Source organism: Melanerpes formicivorus, unplaced genomic scaffold, assembly GCF_026170545.1.
Source record: "Melanerpes formicivorus ecotype bairdi unplaced genomic scaffold, bMelFor1.0.p_v2 SCAF_102, whole genome shotgun sequence".
Lineage (NCBI taxonomy): Eukaryota > Metazoa > Chordata > Aves > Piciformes > Picidae > Melanerpes > Melanerpes formicivorus.
This window is the reverse complement of record NW_027142454.1, coordinates 1,721,401-1,741,812: the sequence shown is the minus strand read 5'-3', so window position 1 is coordinate 1,741,812 and position 20,412 is coordinate 1,721,401. Positions and strand designations below refer to the sequence as shown.

Here is a 20,412-nt window from a genome sequence, read left to right as displayed (position 1 = left end):
GGAAACTCCAGGGATTTTTTTTTTTCAAGCCCTATGGAGAGAAATGATTGCCCCAGCCCAGGGGGGCTGCTCAGTGCCTGCTCCAGGTGCCCCAAACCCTCCTGGTCCACGATGGCAGAGGAAGGAAAAAAAGCCAACCCCAAAACTTAAAGCCAACCAAAAGAACCAAACCCAAGGGAAGGTGACCCTGAAAAAAAACAACCAAACCAAAGCAGAGAAACAGCTAAGAGGCTGCTACAGAAAAGCCAAGATACAAAAGGGTTAAAAAAACCAACCTCCAAGCCCCCCTCCCCTCCCCCCCCCCCAAAAAAAAAACCCCACTGGGATCGTTCCCAAACAGCTACTGCCCAGGGTGGTGTGGACAGGGCCTCCCTCAGCCAGGCTCCAGCCCCACAGCCCCTGCCCAGGGTGGTCTTGGCACCGTGGGCACCCAGCACCGAGTGTGCAAGCAGAGGGTTCCTCCCTGGGGACCTTGTCCATGATTGCCTTTTACTTGAGCCTTCCAGGCTCTCCTCCTACAAGCAGCCCCAAGGGCAGTGGCTTGAGGGAGCCTCTGGGGAAGCAGCTTCCTCCTGCAGCTCCCCCCCTTGCTGCAGGGCAGCCTGGCCAGCCCCAAAAGCCCCCGGCTGCACCGAGCCCCACCCCTGACACAAGGAACAAAGACTTTGGGATGTCAGCTTCTCTCCAGAGCTGCCTGGCTGTGGCCACACAGCCCCAAAGCTCTCTCCAAACTGCTTTCTCCTAGCCCCAAAGCGAAGGGAAAGCTCAGCCCCTTCCCTGCAGCAAGGCTGCCTCCTGCTGCTGCATCCCACAGCCCTGGAGGATGCTCAGTGGAGGTTTCTTAGCTGCCTGTTGCCCGCCCCCCACCCCCCGAAAATCAATCCTACCCTTCCTCAGTCCTCAGGGAGAGGAGCAGGGCTGCCCAGCCCTGAAGCTGGCATTGCTCTCCCCTCTTTCAGCCCAGCTCTGTGGGCAGCCACCAGCCTGGAGCAGAGCATGGGGTGACGCTTGGCCCCTGGGAGTGGCTCCATCCTCTTCCAGCCACGCTGGGACTCTTCTTGTGTACCAGGAGCTGGGGGGGGAGAATGGGGGGGGAAAAACCAACAGCAGTGGCTGCCCCAGGTAGGTAGGTTAACCAAAAAACAACAAAGTGAAACAAAACCAGTAATCAAACTGAAGGAGGAGGCAGCTGGATCCAACGCTGAGGCTGCTCGGCCGCCGCACCCCCTTTGGCCACCGTGTCCCCCCCTAGCCTCAGGCAGCAGAGCTTGCTCGGCCACCCAGGGGGTGATGCTCCAGAGCTCCCCAGAGTCTCCCAGCTTCAGGGCAGGGGGGGTTGGGGTACAGGGGGGTTGAGGGGGGAAGGAATTGTGTCTTGTTTAAAAAGAGCAGCATTTGGTTTCTGAGTGTTGAGGAGGGAGAAGCGAGGCGGCCGCCGTGTCCCCCCCCTCCCCTGCCCCCCGGGCTGGTCACTTGGTTGTGTTCTTTCCCTCAGCTGGGTTGCTCAATAATAATAATTAATAATAATTAATAATTATTATAATAATAATAATTAAAAATAAAATAAGCCCCAAAGAGTCTCCTTTAAGCTCTGAACCTGATTGGCTGCTGGAGGCACCAAATCTCACCCGGGGCGGGGAGGGAGAGAGGGGGGAGGCTCGGTGGGGCCGGGGGAGACCTTCGCCCCTCTGCCCCCCCTGGGCGGGCGGCCGGTCACTGAAGAGGAGGAAGGAGGAGAAGAAGAAGGAGGAGGAAGAGGAGGAGGAGGTGGTGCAGCCTTCCTCAGTTGCCCCTGTAGACCTGGATCTTGCTGGTTTTGGCCAGCATGTCGATGATGTGGGCCTCGAAGTCGGCGTCGTGCACGCCGGTCTTGCGGAACTCGCCGGCGTAGCGATTGTTCTCCCAGTAGTGGTGCCAGTTGCCGCGGCTGTCGGCGCCGAACCCGAAGACGTTCACCTGTGCCAGCCAGGAGAGGGGTGAGCCAGCCCTGGGCCCCCTCATGGAACCACAGAGCTGCCAAGGCCTCAAGGCTCAGCCAGCTCCAACCTCCCCCCATGGGCAGGGACACCTCACCCCACAGCAGCTTGCTCACAGCCACCTCCAGCCTGGCTGCAAACACCTCCAGGCATCAGCAGGAGGCTTCCACCACCTCCCTGGGCAGCCTGGGCCAGGCTCTCACCACCCTCCTGGGGAACATTCAGCCTGTCTGGCTGCTGGATGGCCTCAGCCAGCCCTGCAATGGCCAGCATGTCCCCAGAGTGCTGAGGGAGGGAGGGAGGGAAGGAGGGGGAGCCTGGGAGGCTCCCACACAAACTTTGGCTCTTCCTGCCAAGTTTGGCGGAGGAGAACCTCCCTGGACCCTACTGGCCTGGCTGCAACAAGCAGAGTGTGGTCAGCAGGTCGAGGGAGGTCCTCCTCCCCCTCTGCTCTGCCCTGCTGAGGCCACATCTGGAATAGGGAGGCCAGTTCTGGGCTCCCCAGGTCAAGAAGGACCTCAGGGACTTAGAACCAGAGAGCTGGCAGGGGGGCAAGGGAGCTCAGGGCTCAGCCAGCTCCAAGGCCCTGCCATGGGCAGGGACACCTCACACCAGGGCAGGTCGCTCACAGCCACCTCCAGCCTGGCTGCAAACACCTCCAGGCATCAGCAGGAGGCTTCCACCACCTCCCTGGGCAGCCTGGGCCAGGCTCTCACCACCCTCCTGCCCAACAACTTCTTCTTCACATCCCATCTGAATCTCCCCATTTCTAGTTTGCATAGAATCAACCAGGTTGAAAAAGGCCCCAGGGGTCATCAAGCCCAACCTCTCACCCAACACCTAACCCCTCCTGACAACTCAACCATGGATCCAAGTGCCACATCCAAGCCTTTTCTGAACACCTCCAGGGACAGGGACTCCACCACCTCCCTGGGCAGCACATCCCAATGGCCTTTCTGGGAAGAACTTTCTCCTCACTTCCAGCCTAAACCTCCCCTGGCACAGCCTGAGACTGTGTCCCCTTGTTTCTGTTGCTGGTTGCCTGGGAGAGTTTTGTTCCATTCTCCCCAGTCCTATCCCCCTGAAGTCCTTCCCCAGCTTTCTTGTAGCTCCTTTCAGATACTGGAAGGCCACAAGAAGGTCTTCAAGGAGCCTTCTCTTCTCCAAACTGAACAACCTGAAGCCCTGCAGCTCATCCAGGAGCCCACAGCCCATCTGGGACCCCATAGCTTACCCAGAACCTCCAAGTCCATCTGATACCCTGCAGCTCATGCAGGGCCCTGTAGCATATCTGGGACCACACACCTCATCCAGAGCCCTGCAGCCAGGCCAGCCAGAAGCCCACAGCCCATCTGGTACCCCATAGCTCACTCAAAACCTCACAGGCCACCTATCACCCTGCAGTTCATCCTGGACCCCACACCTCATCCAGAGCCCTGCAGCCCGGCCAGCCAGGACCCCACACCTCATCCAGAGCCCTGCAGCCAGGCCAGCCAGGACCCCACACCTCATCCAGAGCCCTGCAGCCCGGCCAGCCAGGACCCCACACCTCATCCAGAGCCCTGCAGCCAGGCCAGCCAGGACCCCACACCTCATCCAGGAGCCCATAGCCCAGAGGAGGGTCCTGAGGGGCCCCCACCCACCTCATCACAGACGTGGAGGGCGAAGAAGAGCACCAGCATGCCAGTGGAAGGGTAGCGCCCGTGGTGCTCCGTCCAGCGGTCGTGGATGTACTTGAAGAAGGCAGGGTTGTAGATCTGCACCTGGGAGGACGGGCTGGGGTTAGGGCTGGGGCCCTGGCACCCAGATGTCCGTGGGAGAAGCTGGGGGGCCAGGGGACGTGGCTCTCCCCCTTACCTTTTCTTTGTCCACCCTCAGGAAAGGCTTCACAGGTGCATAGGTGCTGGGAAGAAGGCGGAGAGGCAGGTGAGCTCCTGGGGGGTCCCGCGTCCCCCAGCCGCCAAGGGACCAGCGCTGGGGGGATGCTCCAGGAGGGAGGAAGCGATGGATTCCCCATCCCCATCGCCAGGGGAGCTGCCAGCCCGGGGCCCCCAGCGCCCAGCGAATACTTACAACCTGATCTGGCCGGTGGAGAGGGCGCTGGCGATCCAGAGCAGGTCCAGGGTCTTGAAGGGCACCAGGACGAAGCTGACGTTGGCAGGCAGGTTCTTGGCACTCTCGGGGTACATGAAGTGGTGTGTGGTGCGACCGCCCACGTCGCCCTCGAAACCCACTGTGGGGGCCTGGTTCATCCTGGGGAGAGGACCACAGAGCTGGCAGGCTTGGAAAGGAGCTCAGGGCTCAGCCAGTTCCAAGCCCCTGCCATGGGCAGGGACACCTCACACCACAGCAGGTTGCTCACAGCCACCTCCAGCCTGGCTGCAAACACCTCCAGGCATCAGCAGGAGGCTTCCACCACCTCCCCGGGCAGTCTGGGCCAGGCTCTCACCACCCTCCTGCCCAACAACTTCTTCCTCACAGCCAATCTCCAGCTCCCCACTGCTCCTTTTGCTCCATCCCCCCCAGGCCTGTCCCTTCCTCACCTCCTCCAAAGTCCCTCCCCAGCTTTCCTGCAGCCCCCTGCAGCTCCTGGAAGGCCACCAGAAGGTCTCCCTGGAGCCTTCCCCTCTCCAGCCTGCACAACCCCAACTCTCTCAGGCTGTGCTCAGGGCAGAGCAGCTCCAGCCCTCTGCTCAGCCTCCTGGCCCTGCTCTGGACACCTTCCAGCCCCTCCAGAGCCTTCCTGGCACAGAGGCTGCAGAGCTGGGCACAGAGCTGCAGCTGTGGGCTCAGCAGAGTGGAGCAGAGAGGCAGAATCCCCTCCCTGGCCCTGCTGGCCACACTTCTGCTGCTGCAGCCCAGGCTCTGCTTGGCTCTCTGGGCTGCAAGTGCTCCCTGCTGGCTGCTGCTGAGCCTCTCCTCCCCCAGCACCCCCAAGGCCTTTCCTCCAGGGCTGCTCTCCAGCCAGTCCCTGCCCAGCCTCTGGCAGTGCCTGGGACTGCCCTGAGCCAGCTGCAGGACCTTGCATTTGGCCTTGTTGAACGTCATGAGGTTGGCTTGGGCCCAGCTCTACAGCCTGTCCAGGTCCCTCTGGATGGATCCCTTCCCTCCAGCCTGCCCAGGTCCCTCTGGATGGATCCCTTCCCCCCAGCCTGCCCAGGTCCCTCTGGATGGATCCCTTCCCTCCAGCCTGTCCAGGTCCCTCTGGATGGATCCCTTCCCTCCAGCCTGTCCAGGTCCCTCTGGATGGATCCCTTCCCTCCAGCCTGTCCAGGTCCCTCTGGATGGATCCCTTCCCTCCAGCCCGTCCAGGTCCCTCTGGATGGATCCCTTCCCTCCAGCCTGTCTGCTGCACCACACAGCTTGGTGAACAAGGAAAGTGGCATGCCCCCCTCCCAACCCCCTTGTGGAAGTCCCCTCCGAGGTTCTGAGCACAGCCCAAGAGCAGTTTCCAAGCCTGCTGACGCCTGGGGCGCTGGATGAGTCCTCCCCAGAGAGCCCCGGGGGAGGTGGCAGGGTTCAACCCACTCCCACCCGCGGTGGGTTCCTCGAGCAAGCAGCTGGGAGCTGGGCTGTGGTGTAGGGCACAGGACCGATCCCCTCTGGCGTCTCCTGGTCCACGGCAGGCGCAGAGGGAGGCTGCTGCGCTCGCACTGGGGGAGCTCAGCGCCCGCGGGGCCCAGCGGGTGGGCAGCGCCCTGGCGGCAGCCCCCTGCCCTCACCGCATGACGAAGTCGTGCCCATCGATCTCGGGCCCGTAAGCGGAGCCGCGCAGGTTGCCCGAGTTGCCGACCACGGCGCAGCGGCGGCAGCGGCGCGGGTCCCGGGAGCGGTAGGGGTCCTCGCCCGGCACGATCTGGAAGAGCTTGCCGAGGACCTCGTGAGTGTTGTGGGACTTGAACTGGGGCTGCAGCATCTGCAAAGCGAGAGAGGGAGAACAGCGGGGAGGGGAGGGCGGGAGGGGAAGGACAGGGGGGCGGCCATCAACCAGCGACCCCCGGGAAAGAGGGGGTGGAGGGAATGGGGGTCGGTGTATCCGCGGCGGGAAGCCCATCCCTTCGCTCACCATCCACCACCTCTGGACGTCCCGTGGCAGGTCCATGTTGTCCTTGGTCCACACCGGGGAGATGGTGCCGTCGTAGCGGCCGTCAAACCAGTCGGCGGCCGCCGCCTCCTCGGGCGGGCAGCGGCGGCAGGCGCAGCCCCGCGGGTAGTGCCCCCCCTTGCTGAGCCGCTGCATGCCGGCGTAGCCGGGCACCAGCTTCACCCGGTGGATGCCACCCAGCCCGCCGGGGTCCAGGTAGGCGATGCTGTGGTGGGAGTAGGTGAAGAGGAGGGACATGACGAAGACCAGCAGGAAGGCGGTGGAGAGGAAGCAGAAGCGCAAAGAGCACTTCATGGTCGGCGGGCGGCTGAGCCGGGGAGGGCTCCCGCTCCGGCATAGGGCTCGGGCATAGGGATGGCGTCAGCCGGCCAGCGAGGCTCCCTGCGGGACCGACAGCTTGCAGTCAGCCTGCCGAGAAGGTGGCGGAGCCCCCACCGCGAACCTCCTCGCCAGGCTCCTACCTGCCGGGCTGCAGCTTTCCATCCGCCTGGTCCGGCCGCGGCGAGGGCTCCACGCACCGGGCACGGAGCATCTGCTGCCGGCCGCGGCGACGCGGGGCTCCGGCACGGCTCCGGCACAGCTCAGCACACCCGGCCTCAGACGTGGCACCTCGCCTTGGCAGCTCCTCCGGGCCCTGGACCTGGCTGGCTCTCAGCTGTGACAGTCCTCATCGTCCCCAGGGTTGAGCTGATCTGCTGGCACGCTGCCCTGCGCCGCTGGCTCGGGGAGGTGGCCACGGATGATGCCAGCCTGGAGCAGGAAGAAAGGGGGTGGCCGGTTAAGGGAGGGTGACGCAGATGGCAGAGCCTGGGGGCTAAGGAGTTTACTTTAGTCCCCGTTGAGTTTTGCAAGATGCTGCCCGGCCCGGCCCTGGCACGGGGCTGCGGGGGATAAGCTGTGCCCAGGGAGGCGGGAAGCGGTACCAGCCTCACGCCGGCTCCTCACCGGCAGCGCTTCACAGAAGCCCCCGGCAGCTCCCAGGCTGTGCCCTCCCGATCTCTGCCAGGCAAAGGCTGAGCCCTGAACTCGCCTCCAGAGCCAAACAAGCAGCTCCTCTCCCCGGGCTCAATCCTCCTTCTCCAACAAGCCGCCGCCAGCAGCCCCTCCAAACCCCTCGGTCAGCGGCTGGCACCGCTGTGCCAGCCTGGAGGCAGCCCCTCCGCAGCCCCACGGGTGCCTCGGGCACCGACACCGGCGGCTGTGTCTGTGCCCCCCCCCCGGCGTGGCAGCGTCCCCTGGGGAAGGTCACTCGCTCGCTCGTGATCCCAGCGGGTAAAAATAGCCAGGGCAGAGGTGCCAGCGCCTGCGCCCGGGGAGGAGCAGCCGAGCCCCCTGAGCTGGGAGGGAGGGAGGGAGCATGGGAGGAGGGGGGCGGGGAGGTGGTCAAAGCCAGACCTCTCCTTCTCAAACCAACCAACCAACCAGAAAAAAAAAGGCTGAAAGTCCCCTTTGAGGGCAGCCCCTGGGCTGAGGCAGGATCCATCATTCCGAGGGGAGGGAGATGTGACCCACATAAGGCTGCTTGGGGGGACAGGGATTCCAGGGAAGGGTGTCCTGTCCCACCCCCCCTTCCCCTCCCCTCCCCTCCCCTCCCCAAGCCACACCCTGTGGTGATATCACAGCCCTGACCCCAATTAGGCCAGGGCTGAGGTCAGCAGCACTAATTAGGAGCTGGCAGGCACAGAGATGCCTCATTCATACCAACATCCCACCCCCCCCCCCCCCCAATATCCTCTGGAAGCTGCTGGCTTCCTTATCAGTGCTGGAGGCTGCAAAGCCACCCCAAAAGCTCCTTTCCAGCACGGGGTGGGGAGAAACACCCCTAAGCACGGACCACCACCGCCCCCCACCCCCACCCCCCTTAACCCATCACCCTGCCCTCATGGCAGGCTCCTGCCCATCAACCTGCTGCCGGCTCTTTGTCCCAGGCACAAGAAGCCTTCGAGAAAAGAGCCAGAAAATTGGGGTGCCCATGCCAGGAGCCATCCTTGCTAGAGTCCTCCCCCCAGCTCGGGGGGGCGCGTGTGTTTCTCCTGCCTACACAGCTGCAATGCATCTCCTGGGCTGCTGCCAGCAGGAAAAGCCAGGCTGGGTGGGAAAGGGAGGGCTTGCATCTCAGGGAAGGGGGCGGGAGGGGGTGGGTGTGTGTGGGGGGGAGGTGTTAGGATACAGCTACCCAAATAGCTAGAAACCCTCCCCGGATGATGAAGAATGCTGGCAGGTTTTGGGGGGGGGGGGGTAAAAGGTGACTGCGGGGGGGGGAAAGGGGGCTGGTTTTAGCTGGGACACGGTGAGGCCGCCCAGCAGGATGGGCTGATCCCAGCAGCTTGCGCTGCTCTCCATCCCCTGGGGGCTTTGTGAAAGGCTGAAGGAAAGCGGCCATCACGTGCTCGGGGTTATTTCGGTGCCTGGTGGAAAGGGGAAAATCCCTTCCCGGCTCCCCAGCCCAGCTCCCGCCCTGCCTGCCGGCATCTGCGCCGCGTTTCCTACAGCCCCGTCCCCCGGGGTGGGGGTGGGGGGCCTCCCAGGGCTGCTCCTGACAGCAGGCAGGGACAAACCAATCCTCCAGCTCGGGTCACACATGCTCAGGAGCATCCTTAAACGACAGTGGCTGGAGTCATTTCTTCCCTAGCAGGGGCTGGTGGCTGTTTCCATCCACACTGGGCCTTACAGATCCCAGTTGTTAGGGCACCTGCAGCTCCAACATAGAGATGGGGGAGCAGTGGGGTCCCTCAGGGGTCTGTACCGGGAGCAGTGACACAGGCAGTGGTGTGATGACACTGAGCTGAGTGGCGCTGTCCCCACGCCTCAGGGACAAGCTGGAGAAGTGGGACCCTGTAAACCTCATGAGGTTCAACAAGGCCAAGTGCAAGCTCCAGCACTTGGGTCAGGGCAACCCTTGGTACCAGCCCAGGCTGGGGATGAAGGGGGGGAAAGCAGCCCTGAGGGAGAAGGGCTTGGGGGTGCTGGAGGGTGGAAAGCTGGGGATGAGGCAGCACCGAGCGCTGCCAGCCCTGCCCCAGCCGTGCCCTGGGCTGATCCCCTGCAGTGTGGGCAGCAGGGGCAGGGAGGGGATTCTGCCCCTCTGCTGAGCTCTGCTGTGCTGGGGCAGCTCTGGAGCCCTCAGCACAGACAGGGACCTGGTGGAACAGGGCCAGAGGAGGCCACAGCAGTGCTGGGAGGGCTGGAAGCCCTCTGCTGTGAGGCCAGGCTGAGAGAGTTGGGCTTGGGCAGCATGGAGAAGAGAAGGCTCCAGGGAGACCTTCTGGTGGCCCCTCAGTGCTTAAAGAGGGCTCTAAGAAAGCTGGGGACAGTCTTTTGAGCAGGCCCTGATGTGACAGGCCAAGGGGTGATGGTTTGGACTGGAAGAGAGGGACTGAGAGTGGAGAGAAGGGAGAAATGTTTGACACTGAGGGTGGGGAGGCACTTGCCCAGGTTGCCCACAGAGGAGGGAGATGCTCCATCCCTGGAACCACCCCAGGTCAGGTTATTTGGGGCTCTGAGCAGCCTGCTCTAGTTGCAGCTGTCCCTGCTGACTGCAGGGGGGGAGGGGGGTTGGACTGGATGAGCTTTCAAGGTCCCTTCTAGCTCAAACTATTCTGTGCTTAACCAGCTCCCACAGCCAGCCCCAACCTGTCCCCACCAAACACAACCTCACTGCCTGAGGGCATCGTGGGGAGCTCTTTGCAGCAGGTTTTGATGTTTCCCTCTTAAATGAACAGGGAACTGGGAGCTTGCTTCCATGGTGAGCCAGCCTGGCAATGCAGCAAGACCGCTCTCCTGGTCCCAAATTCATCCCCGGGTCTCCTTAATCACCTCCTGGAGCCCACGGGCTCCTCAGAGGGGAGTTCCTCTCTGCCTGCTAATGAAGCCAGGCTGTGAAAAAGGTGCTGGGCCCATCCCTGCCCTGCTTTTACAGCTGGATGATTTTCCCAATCAGCCAATCGTTCATCTGGGGATGGAAAAGCTCCAGTGCCACCAGAGCAATGTGACCAACAGCCCCCAGGGGCCCTGGAGGATGCCTCCTCCACCCCCGGTGCTGCTGGGCACATCCCTGCCACGTGGCTTTTATCGGTCTTGTCGGCTTCCTTTGCTCATTCCTAAGACACTCTGAGGTTGTTGGCACCAATTCCCTTGCTGGCAAGTGACAGGGTGACAGGAAGGAGTTGTCACCAGGAGATGGGATGTCACCCTTGCCCGGGGCAGGGAGAGAAGAGGAGCAGAGGCAGCACTGCCTGCCCTGACTGCTTCTCCTCTTGGGAATGTTGGGGCTGAAAAAAAATCCCCCTGGGATGTCCAGGGTGGTCCCTGTGTGGGGACATCAGCTCTGCCACCACCAAACCACTGGCCAGGTGCTGGAGGAGCAGCTGAAGTTTGCAGGTAGAGGAAGGGGAAGCAGGAAGGGCCCTCCTGCCCCAGCCCAGCCAGTCATGAGTGGAAAAAATGAGATGGAGGTTGTTTGGGTTTTTCCCTTCCCAGCAGGGAATGGAGTGGACATGAGCTGAGCCTCAGAGAATTGTTTGGGTGGGAAAAGAACTCCAAGGCCACAGAGGGCAACCAGCAACCCAGTCCCAACCCTGGCCCCAAGTGCCATGGCCACAGGGTTCTGCAACACCTCCAGCCATGGGGACTCCCCTGGGCAGCCTCTGCCAGGCCCTGACCACTCTGGCAGCAGAGACTTTTTTCCTCATCTCCAACCTAAGCTTCTTCTAGCACAATTCCAGGCCATTTCCTCTCCTTCTATCACCTGAGACTGGGGAGGAGAGACCAACCCCAACCTCACTGCAACCTCCTCTCAGGGAGCTGTAGAGAGGTCTCCCTCAGCCTCCTCTCCTCCAGTCCCCTCAGCTGCTCCTCCCCAGCCCTGTTCTCCAGACCCTTCCCCAGCTTTGCTGCCCTTCTCTGGACCTGCTCCAGCCCCTCAATGTCCCTCTTGGAGTAAGTGGCCCAACACTGACCCCCAGGATTCGAGGTGTGGCCTTTCCAGTGCCCGGCAGAGGGGCACAAACTTCTCCCACCTCCCTCTACACCAAGCTGTGTGGGGATTTGCTTTCCAGGCCAGGCTTCAGCAAGTGAGATTGCTCCCACCCCCCCAAAAAAAAACCAACCCAGGAACCCCATTCCCAAAATTCCACAAAACCAACTCCAGTTTGGCTTTCCCTGTGGCTGGAGCTGCAGCCACCCCGGGGGGAGCCTCGCTGAGGAGCATGCCAGGGCTGTCAGCTGGCATCAGGCGTGGCACCAGCAGTGGGAATCACAGTATCATAGTATCAGTCAGGGTGGGAAGGGACCACAAGGATCAGCCAGTTCCAACCCCCCTGCCATGGGCAGGGACACCCCACACTACATCAGGCTGCCCAGAGCCTCAGCCAGCCTGGCCTTAAACACCTCCAGGGACAGGGCCCCAACCACCTCCCTGCACAACCCATTCCAGGCCTTCACCACTCTCATGGGGAAGAACTTCCTCCTCCCCTCCAGCCTCAATCTCCCCACCTCCAGCTTCATTGCATTCCCCCTACTCCTATCACTGCCTGAGATCCTGAGCAGTCCCTCCCCAGCCTTCTTGGAGCCCCCTACAGACCCTGGAAGGCCACAATGAGGTTACCTGGGAGCCTTCTCTTCTCCAGACTGAACAGCCCCAACTCCTTCAGTCTGTCCTCACAGGAGAGGTGCTCCAGCCCTCTGCTCATCCTCCTGGCCCTGCTCTGGACACCTTCCAGCACCTCCACATCCCTCTTGCAATAGGGGCTCCAGAACTGGAGGCAGGACTCCAGCTGGGGTCTCCCCAGAGCTGAGCAGAGGGGGAGAATCACCTCCCTTGCCCTGCTGGCCACACTTCTCCTGCTGCAGCCCAGGCTCTGGTTGGCTTTGTGGGCTGCAAGTGCACACTGAGAGCTCCTGGTGAGCTTCTCCTCCCCCAGCACCCCCAAGGCTCTCTCCTCAGGGCTGCTTTCCAGCCAGTCCCTGCCCAGCCTGGATTTGTGCCTGGGGTTGCCTCCACCTAGCTGCAGGACCCTGCCCTTGGTCTTGTTGAACCTCCTGAGGTTGGCTTGTGCCCACCTCTCCAGCCTGCCCAGCTCCCTCTGGATGGATCCCTTCCCTCCAGCCTGGTGTCATCAGCAGACACAGCTTGGTGTCATCAGCAAACCTGCTGAGGGTGCACTCAGTGCCACTGCCCATGGCACCCACAAAGGTGTTGAATCCACCAGGGGCAGCCCGGGAAGGGCCAACGTTCCCAACCCCTCCGCAGCACTTGGGCTTCCAAACCAAGCTGGGGCTTGGCAAGCGAAGCACAGCTCGGCACAAAGGTCCTTTCCTGCGTCACCCACCCAGAGGGATCATATTTTCCCCCTGGATTTTGTGTTCTGCCTCCCTGGAAGCTGGCTGGGAAAGGAGGGAGGGAGGGAGAGAGGGAGGGAAGCCGCTCCTGGCACCGGGGCAGGGTGTTTCTCCCTGCTGCCTCACAGAGTGATGCCAAGAAGGATTTGACACCACCAGGTGGAAACAATTCCACGGGGCACCCCTTCAGCCCAGCAGCAGAGAGGAGCTGAAAACTTCTTCTTCTCCTTCCTTCTTCAGCCTTTTAATTAATTATAGCCTTATCAGCAGCTCAATCAGTTAATGGAGCCGACTTAATTGGGTTCCCCCCACGCTTTTCAAGCCCTCCTCGCACCCCTGCCTGGCAAGGGCAGCAATTGCAGCGCTTCCTGGTGCCCTTGGCATCCGGAGGGGTTATTTTGGGCTCATCCCCTCAGGGCTGGGATGGGGCCAGGAAATTGCTCAAGAGGCCAAGTCCCCGGCGCGGGGCCGGGCTGGAGCCAGCGGCCGCCCGGGCTGCTCCCTATGGGACCGGGGAGGGGGGAGCCAAGAGGGCGCAGGGGAGGTCCCAGCAGCGGGAAAACTCGGGAAAGGATGCTCCCACCCCTCGCTGGTGGATTTGGGCTCCAGGAAGCGGTTCGGCAGCATCCCGAAGGCCCTCAGCTCAAAGCACAGGGCGGCAGGGTCCTCCGTGGGCAGCGGCTGCCGTCCGCGGGGGGCTGCTGGCGGCGGGGGGCTGCTGGCTGCGGGGGGCTTTGGCTGCGGAGCCCATCTGGCTGTTCTCTCTCCCCCCCCCCCCCACACACACCCACCCCCCAACATTAAAACACACCCCGGGAGCAGCAGTGGAGGCATCTGACCACCCCCACAGCTCACATGCCCGGGCACACGGGGACCGGGCCAGCCGCCTGTGCCAGCCCACACGGCTGATGCCCCTGTCCCCAAGGAGGGGCACTGCTTGGCCCTCTGCCAGCATCACTTCTCCCCCAACAACTCCTCAGCTCTCCCCAGGCTGCCACAGGGAAAATGGGACCCCTCCAGCTCCAGGGGGTCCAGCACTGAATGGCTGCCTTACACCCAGCAGCCTGTCTCACACAAGGCAGGATGGGTGGGAGAGGAGGAGGACTACTGGGAGGGAGACCCTGTTTGCCTCCCCCCCCCCCCAGATTTGCACCAATTGCCTGTGGAACCAGCCAGAGCCAAGGGGCAGGCCCAGCCCTGCTGCCCTACACCCCAGTGCCACCAGTTGGCACCAAGTTCCTCAGCTGCTGGACACCACTGAGCCAGGTACCAGCAAGGCACACAAGTGGGGACCCCCATGGCATGTACCACTGAGCCACCAGTTCAGGTTAACACCAGCTCAGGTACCACCAGATCAGGTACTCCTGTGCTGAGCTGAGTAGCACCAGATCAGGTGCCACCAAGCCACCAGATCAGGTGCCACCAGGTCAGGCAGTGGGACATACACCAGCAGGTAAGATATCACAAAGCCACCAGATCACATACTGCCAGCTTGGGTGCCACCAAGCCACCAGATCAGATGCCACCAGGTCAAGCAGTGGGACACACACCAGCAGGTAAGGTAACACAAAGCCACCAGGTCACATACCACCAGCTTGGGTGCCACCAAGCCAACAGATCCTGTCCCACCACCCCACATCAGGCACCACTGGGTGAGTGGCTACCAAGCCTCTGCCACTCAGCTGGGTACTACCTGAGGTGGGTACCACTGGGATGGGTACCACCAGATCATGAGCTGCCAAAGCAGGCTGGGTGCCACTGGATTGAGTGTCACCAAGCCACTGAGTCAGACAGCACTGAGCCACCCAGTTGGGTAGCACCAAGCCACTGGGGCACATCCCACCACACCAGGTACCACCACCAAGCTGGCCACCACCTCTTTGTCCATCTCACCCTCCCACAGCCATGGGCTGGGGACAGCTGGGTCCAGTCCCTGACCCTCCCCATGCACTCCATGGACACCCCCCAAATCAGTCTCCCCTCATCCTCAGACACCTGCAAGGATGCAGCCATGGGAAGTCCACACATGCTCCCTGTAAGGGCAGGTCCCCTGCTTGTTCTCCGCCAGCAGCACCCTGAGCCACCACCACCACCACCAGCAGCCCAAGAACCACTGCAGGCAGCACCCTGAGCCACCACCACCACCAGCAGCAGCCCAAGAACCACTGCAGGCAGCACCCTGAGCCACCACCACCACCAGCAGCAGCCCAAGAACCACTGCAGGCAGCACCCTGAGCCACCACCACCACCACCAGCAGCAGCCCAAGAACCACTGCAGGCAGCACCCTGAGCCACCACCACCACCAGCAGCAGCCCAAGAACCACTGCAGGCAGCACCCTGAGCCACCACCACCACCACCAGCAGCCCAAGAACCACTGCAGGCAGCACCCTGAGCCACCACCACCACCACCAGCAGCCCAAGAGCCACTGCAGGCAGCACCCTGAGCCACCACCACCACCAGCAGCCCAAGAGCCACTGCAGGCAGCACCCTGAGCCACCACCACCACCAGCAGCAGCAGCCCAAGAACCACTGCAGGCAGCACCCTGAGCCACCACCACCAGCAGCAGCAGCCCAAGAACCACTGCAGGCAGCACCCTGAGCCACCACCACCAGCAGCAGCCCAAGAGCCACTGCAGGCAGCACCCTGAGCCACCACCACCAGCAGCAGCAGCCCAAGAACCACTGCAGGCAGCACCCTGAGCCACCACCACCACCAGCAGCAGCCCAAGAGCCACTGCAGGCAGCACCCTGAGCCACCACCACCAGCAGCAGCCCAAGAACCACTGCAGGCAGCACCCTGAGCCACCACCACCACCAGCAGCCCAAGAACCACTGCCCCTCCACCACCACAGCTCATTGTACCAGCCCCTGCCCTTTAGGTGCCCACTCAATACCTCACTCATGTGCAGGATGGGTGGACTCCATGCCAAGAAGGTGCCACCTGCACCAGTGGCCATGGCCTCTTGGCCCTAGAGAAGGCAAACAGGGGCAGGGCCCCCACCTGTGCCTCACTGCCCCCCTCCCAGCAGCTCAGCAGCTCCAGGGATGGTGGAAATACAAAGGCTGGTTGATGACTGCTGCCAACTAAAGCCTGGTCCCTCCCCCAGGACACAGCCCAAGCAGAGACCTGGGAATTCAGTGCATGCTGCAGGGCTTGCTCTGCTTGCAGGTAGTGCTGGGGAGGCTGTTGGACTCCTGGGGAAAACAAGGCTTCATCACAAGGATGTTATGAATTGAGGGCAGCTGGCACTGGGCTGGGTAGTTGGGTGCCAGGGCTGAGAGGCTCTGCAGAAAGGCCTGGATAGGGCTACAGAATGGGCTGAGGTCAGCTGTAGGAGGTTTAATAAAGCCAAGTGTTGGGTCCTGCACTTGGGTCACAACAAGCCCAGGAATGATCCAGCCTGGGGGCAGAGGGGATGGAAAGTTTTCCTGGCAGATAAGGACCTGTGGGTGTTGGTTGACAGCTGGCAGAACATGATCCAGCAGCGTGCTCAGGTAGCCAAGAAGGCCACCAGCAGCCTGGCCTGGGTCAGCAATGGTGTGGCCAGCAGGAGCAGGGAGGTGATGGTGCTCCTGTGCTGGGCACTGGGGAGGCCACAGCTTGAATCCTGGGACCAGTTTTGGGTCCCTCACTCCAAGGAGGACATTGAGAAGCTGGAGTAGGTCCTAAGAAGGGCAAGCAAGGTGGGGAAGGGTCTGGAGAAGAGGGCTGGGGAGAAGCAGCTGAGGGCCCTGGGGGTGTTTAGTGTGGAGCAGAGGAGGCTGAGGGAGACCTCCTTGCTGTCTGCAGCTCCCTGAGAGGAGGCTGGAGTGAGGTTGGGGCTGGGCTCTTCTCCCTGGTCTCAGGTGATAGAAGGAGAGGAAATGGCCTGAAATTGTGCCAGGGGAGGATTAGGTTGGAGATGAGGAAACAATTCTTTGCTGCCAGAGTGGTCAGGGCCTGGCAGAGGCTGCCCAGGGAGGTGGTGGAGTCCACATGGCTGGAGGGGTTGCAGAACCCTGTGGCCATGGCACCTGGGGCCAGGGTTTGGTGGCCATGGTTGGGGCTGGGTTGCTGGTTGGACTGGATGACCTTAGAGGCCTTATCCAACCTGAACAGTTCTATGGCTCTATGAAAGGCTCCCCTCTGGCTGGAGGCCACCAGCACAGCCCAGTTTACTGCTGGGGACTCCCCTTTGATGTGAAATGAGAGCAGCTCCAGCTGCAAGGGACCCTGACTTCTCCCCTCAGCTTGCTGGGGCTCTGCTCAGACACTCAGAGAGAAAGGGGAGCATTTGCATCTTCCTAATTAGCCCAATTAGTGCTGCAGATCAGAAGTCCCTTGCTGGGGACACGGTGGCACCTGGAGCGAAGTGACTGCAGCTTGCTCTGGATTCCTGAGAGGGGCTGCTGCAGGCTCAGTCCAGAGCCCCAGCACTCACCCAGGAAGGAGAGAACAAAGGTCCATGCACCCTGCATGCACACAGAGAGTTTGTGTACCTCCATCCACGGGAGGTTTTGGGGGTGGGAACTTTGCCCATGGAGCCAAAGCCCAAATCTCCTGCAGTCTCCAAAAACCCCAAAGCTTTTGGGGTGCTGCTGATGGAAAAGAGCAACGTAGAATTGACAGACCCCCCCCCCAGAGCAGAGAGAGCTCCTGGAGCTCAGGGCTCTCCAGGAGCCAAGAGACCCCTCAGAGCTGAGGGATCCCCTGGAGCCAAAAGAGCTTCCCAAGCCAAGAGATCCCTCCGGAGCCCAAGGCAGAGCCCCGAGGAGGTTCCCAGCCTCTCCCACCTCATCCCAAGCCGCCCCCTCCCCCCCTCCCCAGCCCCGGGGACTGGCAGGCTCGGCTAAGTCAGGGCTCATTGTGAAGCACCGAAGCCGGCTGAGCCGCCAGAGAGCAATTAGCTGTTTGCACTCATGCAAGAATTAAATGCAACGGCAGGAGATGAAAAGCCATCCAACTGCCGGGACCTCGGCGTGGGCCAAGCCGGGCAGCAACCGGCGTGCCAAGAGCCGGCGGGGGCTGGGGGAGGGAGGAGAGGGAACCATCGCGCCCTCGGTGCCGAAAAGTGGCAGTTTGGAGCTTGTTTGGGCAGGAAAACCCCAGCCTGAGCCGGTTCCCCCATAGCGTGTGGGTGCCGGGGCTCTCCCTGCCTGCACCCCCCCTGCCTGCATCCCCCCTGCCTGAATCCCTGCCTGCCTCCGGCGCCGGCGGGGACGTGGGCGGGCGAGCCGAGGCGCGTCTTCGCCGTTGCCGAGAACCGCCATGAGCTCCTCGGAGGAGAGAGGGAAAAGGGTTTTGACAGGCAGCTGCCCCACACAAACGGGCGGCGGGGCCGCTGCGGGGTCTGCCGAGCAGCGACGGACAGACGGAGGGACGGACGGAGGGACGGACGGACGGGGACGCGAGTGGCTGGGGCGGCTGGAGGCAGCTGGGGGCGGGAGGGGGGGGGGGAAGGCGGCCAAGGCTTCACCGCTGCGGACACGACATCTGGCTCTGAGAAACGGGAAGGAAAAAGGCAAAAACCAAGCCCAAAGCTCCCAGCAACTTCCCGTCCCTCCTCGCCGCCCTGGGCCGGGTTGCAGCCAGCAATGCTGCTTGGGGGCTGGAAAGAAGAGGGGAAGGGAAGGGGCAGTCCCTCAGACTCCACAGGGGACCCCCAGATAACGGGGAGCAAAACCAGCTGCACCACCTTGGAGCCTGCTTGTCTTTCCAAAGGGAAGCTCAGCAAGTTTGGGTTTGGTTCTTTTTGGGAGGGGGGTGGTGGTGTTGGTGTAATTTGTTTTCTTCCAGCCGGGGTTGGGTTTTTTTGTGGCTGCTTCCAGCAGGAGGGACGTGGCCCTTCCTCCAGCTCCCGCTCTCCCGCTGCCCAACCACCACCCCGCGCCCAGAAATCCTCCTGCTGGGACGAGGAGCTCTTGCCCCGGGGAAATACTCGGGAGTTTTGCAACACGTTCCAGCTCTGCAGCTGCAGCCGGGGCAAAACCTTACCTTGCCTCGCCCCATGCCGGCAGCGCTGAAGCCCGTGGCGTGCGTGGGCATCCTGTGCCAGGCCCTAAAAGCCGGGCTCCAAGCACTGCCCCTCGCTCTGGCAGCCATGCCTCAGGCAGGGAACACCCCAAAAGGCCAGGACAGGCACACGTCCCCATCAAATCCTTCACCAGCACCCTCCCTCCCCCCTCCAGATACAGACCAGGGACATCTCCCTGCTCAGTGACACAGTTTTCTATCCTGTCCCCAGGGACGCTCCTGCTGTGCTTGTGAAATCCTGGCTGCCACCACCCAGGCAAGGGACACCGAGTGTCACACAGCCATGTGTCACACCACTGCTGAGGGACCTTATACACACACACACACACACACACGCTGATGGGGACCAGTGGCATCTGAAGCCAGCCCTCCCAGCCTGGTCCCCTCTGCGGCCATCCCAAATCCGCCCCTGCCACCCCCTCGAGGTCTGGGCTATCAGCACCTTCCCAGGGCACAGGGCTGGAGAGGGGCAGCTGCCTCGGGGAGCAAGGAGCAGCAGTGGCCCCAGCACCCTTGCCGGGAGCAAGCATTCTCCCTGGGCAGCACCCCGGGGCTATGGCCAGCGCATCCTCCCTGGGGCCGGCAGGACTGGGACCAGGACCGCGGCCAACGCATCCTCTCGGGGCCAGAACTCCCGGACCGGGGCCAGAATCCTAGGACTGGGGCCAGAATCCCAGGACTGGGGCCAGAATCCCAGGACTGGGGCTAGGACTGGGACCAGGACTGGGGCCAACACAGCCTTCCGGGACCGGAACCCCAGGACCGGTACCAGCACCAGCACCCCGGGGCTGTATCCATTTCATCCCAGGTGCTTGCTTCCCAAGGCCAGCACCCAACACTGGGTCCAGCACCCAAGATCGGGGCTAGCACCCGGGGCTAGCGCATCCTCCCGGGGCCATCACCCCAGAACCGGGGCCAGTGCATCCTCCCGGGGCCAGCAGCCCGGAGCTGAATCCAGCACATCCCGGGAGAACGCACCCGGAGGCCAGCACCCAGCACCGGGACCACTCCCGGACAGCCTCCCCCGGCCGCAAACCGCTCTCCCCACCCCCCGGGCCCGCTCTCCCTAGCCGGGCTGTGCCCGTGCCCCCCACCCTCCTTCCCGGGCCCGCTCCCCGCCGCGGTACCTGGCTCGGCTCCGGCACGGCCCCTCCGCCGGGCGCACCCGGGCCCCGCCGCCGCCGCCCCCCGCGCCGCCGCCCGCCCTCCCTCCCTCCGCGCCGTGCGGGGCCGGGCCGAGCCGTGCTGCGCCGTGCGGGGCGGGGGGCCAGGCTCGGGAGCCTGGGAGATGTAGTCCTCGGCAGCCTGGCATGCCCTGGAGGGGCTTGTGGGACTTGTAGGAGGAAAGCGAGGCTGCGATGTACCCACCGGCATTCCCGGTACCCACTCCGCTACCCACCCCGGTATCCACCCTGGCACTTCGGCATGCCCGCTATCTACCCCAGTACCCAGCTCGGGACACACTCCGGGCCCCACTGCAGCACTCACCCCAACATATTTGCACCCCCTGGTATCCGGCTCGACCCACCGACATCTTCAGTACCCAGCCAGCTACCCACCCCGCTACCCGCCCCGGCTCATCAGCCCCTACTCTGGTACCCAACCCGGGGGCCCACTCCAGAACCCTCTAAGGCATATCGGCAGCCCCGGTACCCACCCCGACGAGATAGCACCTCCGGTATCTACCCGAGGACCCAGGCTAGTTCTCACTCTAGCACATCCGTACCCACGGCGCCCACCCCGGTAGCCACCCAGGGACATCAGCACCCCCGGCATTCACCCCGGTAGGCACCGCGGGACCCAGCTCCAGACCTGTGGCTATCCCGGAGCGTATCCTGCAGTACGTTGATTCCGGACCAGTCTGTGCCCACGGCCACAGGGGGGCCAAATGGCCCTGACCTGCCGAGCCAGTGGCTATTTATTGAGGAGGTCGTACATCGTTTAATTCACTTCCCCATAGCCTAACCCCCCCTCAA

General features: G+C 62.8%; 1 protein-coding gene across 2 annotated transcripts; it reads right to left on the bottom strand.

Annotated features, from left to right (window-relative positions):
• Positions 1–312: 312 nt before the first annotated feature.
• On the bottom strand, positions 313–19,639 carry ST3GAL2 (ST3 beta-galactoside alpha-2,3-sialyltransferase 2). Of its 2 annotated transcripts, none has more exons than XM_068166618.1 (8): positions 19,564–19,639; positions 6,543–6,831; positions 6,043–6,462; positions 5,699–5,892; positions 4,050–4,229; positions 3,834–3,879; positions 3,620–3,739; positions 313–1,956 (listed from the first exon to the last, which is right to left on the bottom strand). In XM_068166618.1, exons 3-8 carry the CDS (start codon positions 6,373–6,375, stop codon positions 1,783–1,785), a joined length of 1,047 nt encoding a protein of 348 aa, XP_068022719.1. In that variant the 5' UTR covers positions 6,376–6,462; positions 6,543–6,831; positions 19,564–19,639; the 3' UTR covers positions 313–1,782. The 2 variants fall into 2 exon arrangements, with proteins under 2 accessions (XP_068022719.1, XP_068022720.1); XM_068166619.1 differs by lacking the exon at positions 19,564–19,639 and adding an exon at positions 7,112–7,247.
• Positions 19,640–20,412: the final 773 nt, after the last annotated feature.